General features: G+C 38.6%; 1 protein-coding gene across 4 annotated transcripts in view; it reads left to right on the top strand.

The window, feature by feature from the left end:
• nlgn2b (neuroligin 2b) overlaps positions 1–12301 on the top strand; it is a 171313-nt gene that overhangs the window by 97504 nt on the left and 61508 nt on the right. For all 4 annotated transcript variants that reach the window (XM_067433229.1, XM_067433231.1, XM_067433228.1 and 1 more), the window contains one exon: positions 4390–5106. In XM_067433229.1, the coding sequence (XP_067289330.1) occupies positions 4620–5106 (487 nt within the window). In that variant the 5' untranslated portion in view covers positions 4390–4619. The remainder of the gene's footprint in view (positions 1–4389; positions 5107–12301) is intronic.

The raw sequence follows: 12301 nt of genomic DNA, 5'->3' as shown, positions 1-12301 counted from the left end.
GGCCTACCCTAGCCCACACGCCGCTAATCAACAAGGGCTTTGCGTGGGCTTCTTACACTCAGCTAGGCCATTTCACATACACAAACACACAAAAAATTGTCTGCGAGTGATTTATGAACTGACCATATCTAGTTTTATCAATAAAGCTCTCCTTCAGAGAAACAGTGTTTGTGTGACTGTGCATGCGCCCCCATAGCATTGGGAAGTTCCCTGGTGTCCTTACAGGAAATGAAATATGTGCATGTCCTTACCAATCGATCAAGAGCGTTTTATTCTTTGGTCTTTTGCAAGGATAGACAACAATGAATGAAATATCAAAACATTTAGTTGCTACTGTAACAATGATTCAGTTGCCATCAATGCATCTCATTCGAAGAGTTTATCCCATAATATAATATAATTATATAATATAGAGTCATTTATTAGATTTTAGATTTAATTTCTTGAATCTGTGATGATGATGATGATAAAATGATTGGAAAAGTGTTTTTTTAATCTTTTTAAGACTGAGCATACCACACGTCACACTGCTGTCAGTTTCTGACATGTCATGTCAATTGCCCGTTAGCACAATTTGACATACCATTTAATATCTGAAGGGTGCATTTTGTCATGTCAGAGATCCTGATCACATGACTGGGAGACATTTTCACTAGCTTACTGAGCATATATCATAACAAGGACCTGATCTTGATGAGCTCGGAAACCTTTTACCTGGGGAGCTGAGAGAGCATGCTGTCTTTTTCTTGCTGTCTTCATACACTCTTGATTTATTACCACACGCTGCTGGTGATGTAACAGCACCTCAGCAGGTTATACACGTATTTGTGTGGCTGTGTATTGAAGGTGGGGGGTCAGCTAAAAACTGCATATTTATGAAGTTCAATTGCCGCCCCACCAGGCGAGGGTGAATCTTTGGCCTTAATTGTGTTTCATTAATATTGATAGGTTAGGATATTTTGGTGTTCCAACACACCCATCTACACACAAGCAAAAATAGGATCTTAATGCCGCAAATTTCTCGAATGTAGCTTAGAGATATTATCTTTTCTGGTGTTCGATTAGATTTATTTTGCTGTGAAGTTTTCAAATTTCACTTTGTGTGTGTTTTTTGTGTGACAAAAATGGCCATATCCAAAATCCATGACCTTGTGGGGAATTCTTTTGGTCCTCATGAGTAAAACAGCTTATAAATCATACTTTGTGATACTGTTTGAAAATGGCTTAAAAAAACATACTAAATGTTTTTTAGGTTTTTTTGATTAAAAGAACGTTGAACGTTTTGTGTGATGGGTAGGTTTAAGGGTAGGTTAGTGTAGAATATAAGGTTTGTACAGTATAAAAGCCATTACGCCTATAGAGATTCCCCGTAAACCACATATTCAAGAGTGTGTGTGTGTGTTCCACAGAAGAAATTAAGTCATACAGGTTTGGAATGACATTTGGGTGAGTAAACAATGACACATTTTTCATTTTTTGTTTGACTATCCCTTCAAGCCAATGTTGCTCTAGGGGGAAAGTCTCTTTTTTTCAGTGTGATTTTTGTGGTGATATTAGTGACAGCAGCTATTGATATTACAACAAAAGATTAACAGAATGTAATTATATCCCAATGTGATGACTACCAATAGGAGTAGAGACAGTGAATCGTCTTCTGAAACAGTTGGATGCTGCACTCGAGTAGGAACAACTGCTAGGAACCAGTAGTACAGCAACTCGGCGGCGTCTTAATAGCCTAATTGCAAATTTCTTAGATGAAAGAGTCTGTTAAGTGGCTACTTACAGTACATTCTGCTTCTTACATAAATGCATTTACTTCTTGCTGAAGGTTTTAGGAGCCATCAGTGGCTTTGGGGTTGTTGATGTCAGATGTCTACGTTTATCCATAAATTTCTTGAAGTGTGCTGAACTGACATCATACTGAACTGACATCATGTCTCAGGAGTCTCTGATCCTAAATGTTATGGCATTAGGTATTGTCACCAGGGGCGTAGCACCAAATTTTGGGCCCTGGGTACAAACCATCTTGCTGGGCCCCCGTACCATGTATGTGTATGTATAGAAAACTGACTTCTAAGGCCCCCCCCTGCCTCGGGCCCTGGTTACTCAGTACCCTTTATCCCCCCAGTCCCACGCCCCTGATTGTCACTGTATGTTGTCATTGAAATATTTGGTTGGGAGTTCTGGACTTTGACACGATATGCCTGGTGTTTCATCAAACCCAGAGTATCTTCCTCTTCCTTCATCTTTTCCTTAGTCAGACTCTCCTGCAGTTGGTGATTTTCTACTCCAGGTGTTTTGTGTCCAGGTTTGGTGCTGCTAGGTTGATTAGCTGTGCTTTGGTTGCCATGGAGATGCCGAGTGCTTGAAGAACAGCATATGCTGGATGATTCTGCCTTTGCTCTTGACTCTTGATTTCTTTGTAGAATCTTCTGTCTCCTGTGAGGATGATGCCCAGATGTTTCACTAAGATGGTTTATGTTTTGCCTGTGCAAGCTTACATATTTTTCCTCAGCTGTTCAGATCGGCTGTGTGTTCTTTGCAGCTGTGCACACATTTACTTTAGCATACATTTACTTCTCTATAAAGTCTCCAGGCTTTGATCAGCAGAAAGGAGCAGTTTGCTCAGGGCCTGTGAGGAGACATTTACTTCATTCTTGATTTTGTCTATGTAGATCCTAGGGACAACGGTTGTCACTTTAAAGTGGTTCTACAGCCCTCATGGTGTCCAAACTACACTCGCAGCTCCCACACAGATTGGCATTCTGCTGTTGAGAAGTCAGCCTACATCTTTACAAAGTTTTTTTTGACTTGTGTCTGTTGGCAGTCAAACTTTTTATCTGGTCCTTAAACCCCATCTGACAGTCTCTTTTTTGAAAACTTGCAGCTATCTTGTTTTTATTCCACAGATTTCTGCAGAATTCAGAAACTGCTTTGAAATTGTCAGGTTTTCCCCAGGTTTGGATGTAAACAGACATTTAAAAAGACGTTAAAGGGATCTAAATGCAGAGTGGCATTGGGATAATGTGCCAATTAGGTTTTGCTTAACCCATTTATAAACTTTACCTGAAAAAATAGGGCATTTTATACTGTTAGTAACACATTTGACCAAAGCAATTTCCCCAGCAATCAGTGTATAACAGCATGCTGCATGCGGTGTGTTTGTGTATAAATTGTAATTTTACATATTCTTTGTAATTTTTCGTACTGCTTGACTAAATACTTGAAATAAAGCTGAACACTAAAAATGTGTATATTAAATAAATAATAAACTGAAAAAAAGTTTACGTATTAAAATGACTAAAACTAAAATAAATTAAAGCAAATTTTAAAAAAAATTATCATTAAAAGCACCTCTAAACATTACTAAAACAAACTAAAATTGAAGTTAAAACTGAAAATGTAAAAGCTAATTCTAATTATTAAAAATACTATAATACTATATCAATTATACAAAAAAAGCGCTGCTTGCTAATGGATGCGTTTATTGTGCATACATTTAAGCACAGATACATGCTGTCCACTGTAGATTATTCACTCAAGCAGTTTAACCAAACGCGTATGACATCATCATTCTTGAGTCACTGATTCCTGTTACCCTGTTTGACTCCAGAATATATTGTCTCATTAAAGGTTGATTTTAAATTGGTCTGTCGCTGTACACCCGGTCCCAGTTCATAAAGTCTTTTTATGCCAAAATGGCGGTAAACACTTCTCCTTGCATTCCTCGTAGATCATTATGTCATGTGGCTAATTCCCGCCTGTAGATGTATGTCTTTAGCTTAGCAGAGGGCGGAAGGTGATTGTGTCATAGACTGTCAGTGGCAGACAGTTATTACGCCCAAATGCCCCCATCTACTCTAGCGAGATTGAAACTAGCACGGCTAAGTCAAGTGGAACAGAGGGGAGGCAGGAACCAAGAATCTAGAGCAACAGCACGTCGGGGGGGGACTTAAAATGAACACACTTGGTGCTGTCATCTCCTCCGAGGAAGTCAATTAAGCAACACACTCAGTATTTCACACCCCCCGGTACCCGAGCGTGAATATGTCGCTGTTGCGCACCTCTCAACGATGTGACAGCGCCCTGGAGAGAACGGCCCATGGTCCAGATATGCATCTGTAATTATGCGCCTTAGAGAATACTCCAGAAAAAGAAGACGATATTTCAACCAAGATATTAAACAAACATTAAGAGAAAGATTATATGCGGTGGAACAAATGATATTTAATTAGATTCATGTTTCACATGTTTATGGTTGATATGATTTTTAAACCTCAGGCAATACTGTAATTACCTTTTATTGTGTTTGATAGTGTTGGTATGCATGTTTTACTGTCTGCAGTTAATGATATCTGTCTTTCTGCTTCTGTCTCTCTCTCCCTGTAGGGAACTAATGAGCAAATCGCAATAGAAGCGCATGTTGCACTAACATCAGGATGAAGTTCTTCACCGCTCGGTGTCAGCAGTCCTCGTCTATGCTCCGCTGAGGATACGCACACCCTCGCTTACGCAAATTCTCTAACTTCAAAATTACTGGAGCAGCCTGAAACTCTTCGCCCTTGTCCGTTTCATATATAGTTTTCCATCGCTGGGGCACCACTCAGCCCAGCCGAAGCATGTCATTGGTGGGTGTGGCACGATTGCGGCGGGAGACGGCCCGCTCCTGCCCGCGCCGCATATCTGACACTTGCCTGGTGTGGCTGCTGGGCTTGGCGCTGCGCCTGGCCCTGTCCTCCTGCCAGCGGGCAGACCTCACCACCCCCAAGCACCCTATGGTCACCACAGGCTATGGGAAGCTTCGGGGCGTACGCAAGGAGCTGAACAATGAGATTCTAGGCCCGGTCGAACAGTACTTGGGCGTCCCCTACGCTACCCCGCCAGTGGGCGAGAGGCGCTTCCAGCCCCCGGAGGCACCAGGTTCCTGGCAGGAGATCCGTAACGCTACCCAGTTTGCACCAGTGTGCCCGCAGAACATCCACGGAGTGCTGCCAGAGATCATGCTTCCCGTATGGTTCACCGACAACCTGGATGCAGCCGCGGCATATGTACAGAACCAGAGCGAGGACTGCCTTTACCTCAACGTCTACGTTCCCACAGAGGATGGTAAGTTTCATAGAAACATATGTTGATCTGTGGAATGTCTCATTCATATTCATTCTCACTCACTATAAACATATTTTCACCTACACAAAAATGTACATTCACATGCTCACCCTTTCTCAGTGTGATAAGGAAGCAAATCGCCTGTATTCATCTTGTGCAATTCTGTCCTTTTCCAGGACTTACTGCAGCAGTTTGTTACAGAGAGTTTATGGAATGTAAAACAAAGGCTTCAGTCCCATTTACAACCAATATAACTCTAAACAAGACGATTTTCATATTACCCGTTTTCCGGATAACCTTGGGTTCCTTCTCTTTTTGTTCTCCTGTAAAAGATGCTAATCTATTGCTCATGATCGCATGCAGGGTTTAAGTTAGATTAGTTGCATTCAGTGAATACAAAACGCTAGTTTCCAGAGCTAAAGAGAGCAAGAATTCCTTGCGAGCGCAACGGATATTTAACATGCTCCAGTCAGTGATTTTTACTGAAACTGCACAGGCAACAATCTGAGCATGTGCTAAAGTCTCTGATAAATGGGCCTCGCTGCAGTTTGTAAATGGGTTGTGCAGAGACTGCTGGGTAATGTCTCACTGTGCCAGCTCTCAAAATGGGTTGTCATAGTCATGGGAGTGTGGCAGGCAATGTGTGTTTGTTCGAGAGATGAAAGCTCTTCAACGATGAAACCATATACACAGGAGGTCTCCTAATGCTAATAGCACTTTTGCGTTTTAGCAACTCTGTGTACTCTTTGAGTGTGTTAATGTGCCTGTCCATTACAGTGAGTCAGTAAATCAGTCTTCCTTAATTTGTAGATATACATTCACTAAGTGCTGTAGATTGCAGTGGGATGATGCATCCATTGCAGGAGCGATTCTAGGATTTCAGTCTTCGAGCAGCTCAATTGATGTGGCTCAGATAGTGATCGCAAGTTTGAATCTTGCTCTAGCTTTTTCAAATAAATTCAAATAGTTTATCTAGTACATCTACATCACACAATGACATGTTAGTTCACTATTTTTTGTGATGTTACTGGAACAGAGATGTTTGATTTAAAATATCTTTTGACAAGTTTACAAAAAATGTTCTCAAGAGAAGCATACGTCTCCATTTTCTTTCCATTTAATCTCATTGCTGTATAAATTGTGACGTTATAATATGACATTCTTGCCTACCAACTGAAGTTTTTCATCTGTAGGTCCACAGATGCAAATGTCATAAATAATAATTAATATATATAATTACTCATTCTGAATCTGAATTTGCACACATTCAACTTCGAAACATCCAAAAATCCATGTGTTATTTGCACACATGAGTTGAAAGAAACAGCTTCTGTGTACAGAAATATTTCTTCCCTAATAAGAGATAATAAGCAACTCTGGGGCTACATAACAAGAGAAGATATTTTTTCATAATTATGAAGATGAATTGTATTTACTCACAAGGGAATATGCAAGCATTTGTTTCATGTGTATAAAGTTGTACTCTGAAATATTCTCACAGACAGCAATGCAGTGGAACGGCAGTATGCATACAGACATACGACTTTTAGTGTGTGTAAATGCTTTCAATGAAACATCTATGTCGACTGTGCAGTGTTAAGGCGGGTCTATAACATTAAAAGAAACATACAAATCACAATTTGTCCAATACAACACAGAGAAACTGTGCCTCCACAGTAGGTGATTAATGCATCTGACAGTGTTGTGGAGGTGTACACACTCTCCACACTCGTCTCCACACTTCCTATGTTTATGTGTGCCAAACGCCGCTGCGTTGCTAGTGAGTCTTATCAGAAAATCGTCCAGCACACACTCACTGACGGGGATTCCTACACAGCCACCGCACTGAGAATCATTCACAGGTTTGGGAGGGATTTAATGGGATCTGGACTTGGCAACTTCACTGCATTTCAGTTTAACATTTGGTGGGTGTTTAGTGTGGGAATTTTGGACATGCTTGTGGGGATGTGAGTATAGTTTACAGCCAAAGGATTTAGAAGAAACTGTAATTATCTCATCTATCTCTCCTTCTCGCTCGTTCACTCTCTTTCTCTTTCTAAGGCATTTTTAAACTATCTGAAAATCCCACAAATATGATGATCCGCTTGCAAGTGTTCTCCATCCTAAATCCTTGTATGCTGAGTGTTAAAAAAATAGCATAAGCATTATATTATAAAGAAAAATGGTTGCATTCTTTTATTCGGCATTCTACTAAATATTTTTAAATTCTTACAATTTATTAAAATAGTATGTAGAAAATATTTTATTCACTCAGCAGGATATTTTTTAAAAAACATTTTTTTTAAATTAAGATTTGTTTTTTTATTTATTCTTAGCTGGATGGATGGATGGATGGATGATGGATAGATAGATAGATAGATAGATAGATAGATAGATAGATAGATAGATAGATAGATAGATAGATAGATAGATAGATAGATAGATAGATAGATAGATAGATAGATAGATAGATAGATAGATAGATAGATAGATAGATAGATAGATAGATAGATCATAATGGTTTCCATTGACAAGCATCTTCTCACCTCTGATCTTATCCTGTATTACAACATATACATTATCATTATTTTTTTTTTAAATATAACTAATTGAACAAATCAGCCACCGTTAGCATAGTCATTTTATGTGATTAATACTTAATTGGAAATGATAATTCTATGGTACGTGCAGAGTTTAACAGGCAATATTGTTTAATTTTTATTACCGTGCTTGCAAAGGCCGCATTAATTGATATTCTTAAATATTTAGGAAGGATTTCTCAAATAATTAATTGCATTGTTTATTTGCACATTCTGTTTGCGCTGTTAGTCACCTGATGGTTCAACTGTTTAGTTTGCCAATCTACTTTTATCCATCTCTTCAAATCTCTACATAAAATTCTTCATACATTTTTTTTTTGCTGTGGATTTAAATAATTATCCTAAACAGTCGTTAGGTTGCTATTTCATGCATTCTGACGTATTTACACTGTAAAAGAGTTGGATTTTCATGCTAAAAAAACTAAAAAACTAAAAATTTGGTGCCAAATACATTCCTTTTTAGACAAGTTTTTTTCAGAGTGTGTTTGTTTGTTCCCGGTCGTGAGTCGATATATAAGTGCATAAAATGTTAACATATAGTAAATCGAGTGTGTGTGCTTGTGAATCTTTAGCTCTGCCACTGCACGCCATTTCTGTCTTTTATAAATATGATATAACTAAAGACTCTCCGGAGATATAAAGGTTGCAATACTATATAGGTACTCAAGATTAAGATGAGATCGTGTGTTATTAACATGCAGAGACTGGGTGTGTTACGTACCCTTTAAACGTTTTGTTCAACATTTCTACAAGTGTGTGATGTTTCATTTTATTGATTAAAAGTTAAAAAATATTCCATCTTCACATTATTAAAATGTTCCTAACTCAAAACCATTGTATCATTGCAATGTTTGCATTCTGACTTGTGATTGGTCTTCTTTCTTATGTTTATTTGCATACTGAATTGTGTTTGGCCTTTTCTTCTTTTGCACTACAAAGACTGCACAGAAGTCCCATTATGTGTGTTGATTCTAGTGCGCAGCTGGCACAAAACAAGACTGAGTGTCATGACAAAGCCAAAGTTTAAGGAGCTTTTGCAATGTGGCATTTCATTTATGCAGAACCAAATCATAAACCTAAATTCACCTAAAATGTAACTCTGCCGTACAAGCCCTGGTATTTCCTTCAGGCATGTGGCATTTGACTCTGAAAAAAAACCCTGATGTACGACTGTGCTTCAGAGGCAGAGGTGGGACTGTTTCTCGGTCACGTCGGGGGAAATTTGATTTCATCCAGACGTGTTTCGTCAAGCAGATTGGAGCGTAACGCTCACTTCTCTTCATTCAAGGCAGCGCTCCAAATAAAAAATCCCTTTAATACAATCCATAAGGTGCGCAGCTAAACAAAGGGATGGTAACAGTTCAATAATCAATTGAAGCTTGGCAGCATTTTATAAATGTAGATTCACTTAGTGGCACTGCAGGTTGGGAGAATGTTGGTTTGGGGAAGATAGTGATGTTCGGTGAAGGTAAATAAATAAATAACCAGTTGGTCGACGCTGCAGAACTATGGAGCCAACTGCTTTTGATGCAAGAACAAACCTCAAACAAATGCTGCTATTTCTGCAGTCCTAGCAGCTCTTGATCAGGTGAAAATTGGATCAGGATTCTTCTGCAGGGGAAAAGAGAGATGGCAAAGAAGATGGAAAGGCAGTAAGGGAGAGTGTGTGTGCATGCATACACTCCTATGCCTATTGTCTTCTCATTCTCGTCTAACAGGTACAAATATATAAGATTTGCTCTATTGTTTACTCAAAAGGAGAGTTTTCTGCTGCTGATGGTGTGATAGAGATGCTGAATTATGGCCTGCGCTGATCAATATTCAATCAATGATGCTGGTGATTGATGACCCGGCAGTGACAACACATGCATACACACACTGGACATGCACCCCACACCCCTCATAGCCATTCTAATGCAAAGTTTGTGAATAAATGAGCTCAGTATGTACAAAATGCCTTTAAAGTATAGCCCAATAAAAGAGGCAATTGGCAAAATCACACACCAATTTCACAGACAACGTTTCTGATGTAATGAGAAGAAATCTGTTGTATGTACAGTTAGAGATTTTATCAGATTTCAATTTGAAAACAATTTTGGAAAGATGGAAAAACTGCAAATGAGATCTTTTTAACTAATATTTATTACCGAATACCGATACATTTTCTTAATTCACCCAACTTTTTTGGACCATGCAACAAAGTCTTCAGTAAAAATTATTGTAATATTGCAATTTTAATGGTAATAACAATTTTAAAATCAGCTTGAAATATTTGCAATCAAATTGACAGTTTTTAGTCTGCTATTTGTAATATTCCAGTATTTGATGCCATTTTCATCATTTTTTACTTATTTTTAATTAATGTTCCCTCAATCTTTAATCAAACAACTTCCCCTCCCTCTTGCAGCGACTTCTCTTCTCTGCTGACGTGGTTACTGGCATGTTGGTGGGACAACCCGTCACTCACATGATATCACAGCAATAGCAAACCACAATTGTCCAATCAATTCCTGATGGACAAAATCAAGTATCGCCCTAATTTTTTTCTTGTTCAAGAAACCGTTTCACTCAGATTTATGTCACAATATGGAAGAAAAGCCTTTCGCATTTTCCATTTCATGCCTTATTGCTAACTTTCTCAACTAATTATTCCAAAGCCAATCTATTATACATTAAAGACATGAAGCTAAAATAAAACGTATTTCATTCACATCAGGTTTAGTTTTATGCCATTACTGTACAATTGTCTCATTTGCTTCTATTTTTATTTCTGCCAGTGACATTATAAGGAATAGACAGATTTCTTGTTTAGAAATTAAAGTCATAACTTTCATCATGGTGGTTGTAAGAATGGCCTTTTTTAAATTGAATTGTCCTGCCTTTTATTAATGAAAGGCTGATTCACTTTTTGGTCAGTTTATTCTAGAATGCATTAGCAGGTTTTAGTCTGATTTAAGCCAAAAAAGCCTATATTTTTAATACATTGTTGTTAGATTTCATTGTTGATTATTGAAACATAATCTTGACCAATTTTCTCCAAATTTCTGCCTTTCTATATTGTCCAACTGCTAGACAATAGCTTCCAGGGGCTGTTATCAAGATGGCCGCCAAGTGAGCTGACTTTGCTTTACAAGGGCTGTGTCCGAATTCGCCCCCATACCCTTAAATAGGGCACTATTTGAGGGGACAGCCATTTATAGTGGTGTCAGAAACCATAGTGGACGTTATTGAGTGCACTCATTCAACCCCACAATGCACGGCAATAACGAGTGTACAACTGATGTACGCTCAGAAGCAAGAGAACACACTTAATGCACTGCGAGAGTTGCGCGTCAATGAATTCCCGCGTCTGACCACAAGATGGCGCCCGCAGCTTTTCCAAACCGCTGATCCAATGTGGCTACAGCGTAATATACGGGTATACATTTTTTAATTGATTATTAAATAGTTTATTGCGTTTTATACATGCTGGTTTCCATGACAGTTCAAGATAAATCTTTTAATTAAGTGCAGCTGCAAGTTTGGTAAGTTTCAAATTAGGGATGTCCCGATCCGATCACATGATCGGAAATCGGGCCCGATCACGTGATTTCAGACTCGATTGGAATCGGACGTTACATCCCGATCAGGACTCGGATATAATGTATATTCTGGGGTGAGGTGAGCATGATGACGCATCAATAATTTTGGGTTGTAACTTGAAAATAATGCTTTATGTATGTTTCTGTAGATGTACTGTACTGTGCTGTAGATGTACTGTGCTGGCTCCTCGGTGATACATTACAACAGCGCTAATATCACCCGTGAGCCATGTATATTTGCCAGAAGACGCGAATGAGAGCGCGCGCGCTGATCTGTCTCTGTGCATCATCCGAAAGCGCGCACTCGTCTCACAGCGCGCAAATATTGAGTTCTCTTTCAAGACTTGCGCTTAAACGGACCAAGGCACACAAGAAGTATGTCAGCATGTCCATCTTGATGAGTATCCAAGCAGACATAGTCTGAATATAATATGCCTTAAGAGGACTTTATACAGTCGAGAAAGACGACACAGAGCCTTCCATTAGGTCTTAAAGGGGCAGTAACCTTTACTGCTGTCTGTTTAATGTCAAACAAAAGATAAGGAATCACTCACTGCTCTTGATTAAATAGCTTTTGTAAGGATTATTCTTAAATTTAAACAGTTAAATATGCAGCTATTTCACATTTCATTAGCCTACTTTATTCAATTTCTCTACCAAAAAATTAACGTTAGACCTATAAAAACCTGAAAAGCATTGTTAATTACACTTCAGTCAAATTACACTTCAAATATTTTTTCCCCAAAGTTGATTTATGTCATTGTAGGCAGTTATCATCACGATGATTTCATTTCAAGTGTTTTTTAAATAAGTTTAGTTTTAGTTAGTTATTTGATGCTATAAAAACGGCTGTGTGATGTCATGATTGACAGCTGAGATTGACGGCTTCTCTGAGTGAAGTTGTCACTGAGGCACTAACAGATTTTTTCAGGATTTTTGGGAGCAGATTATTTAATTTAATTTAATGTCCATAACTGTTTATTTCACACCAACATAATTAATTGTTCTGCATCT

The sequence above is a fragment of the Pseudorasbora parva genome, chromosome 23 (assembly GCF_024679245.1).
Source record: "Pseudorasbora parva isolate DD20220531a chromosome 23, ASM2467924v1, whole genome shotgun sequence".
Lineage (NCBI taxonomy): Eukaryota > Metazoa > Chordata > Actinopteri > Cypriniformes > Gobionidae > Pseudorasbora > Pseudorasbora parva.
This window is presented reverse-complemented; position numbering and strand designations above follow the sequence as displayed.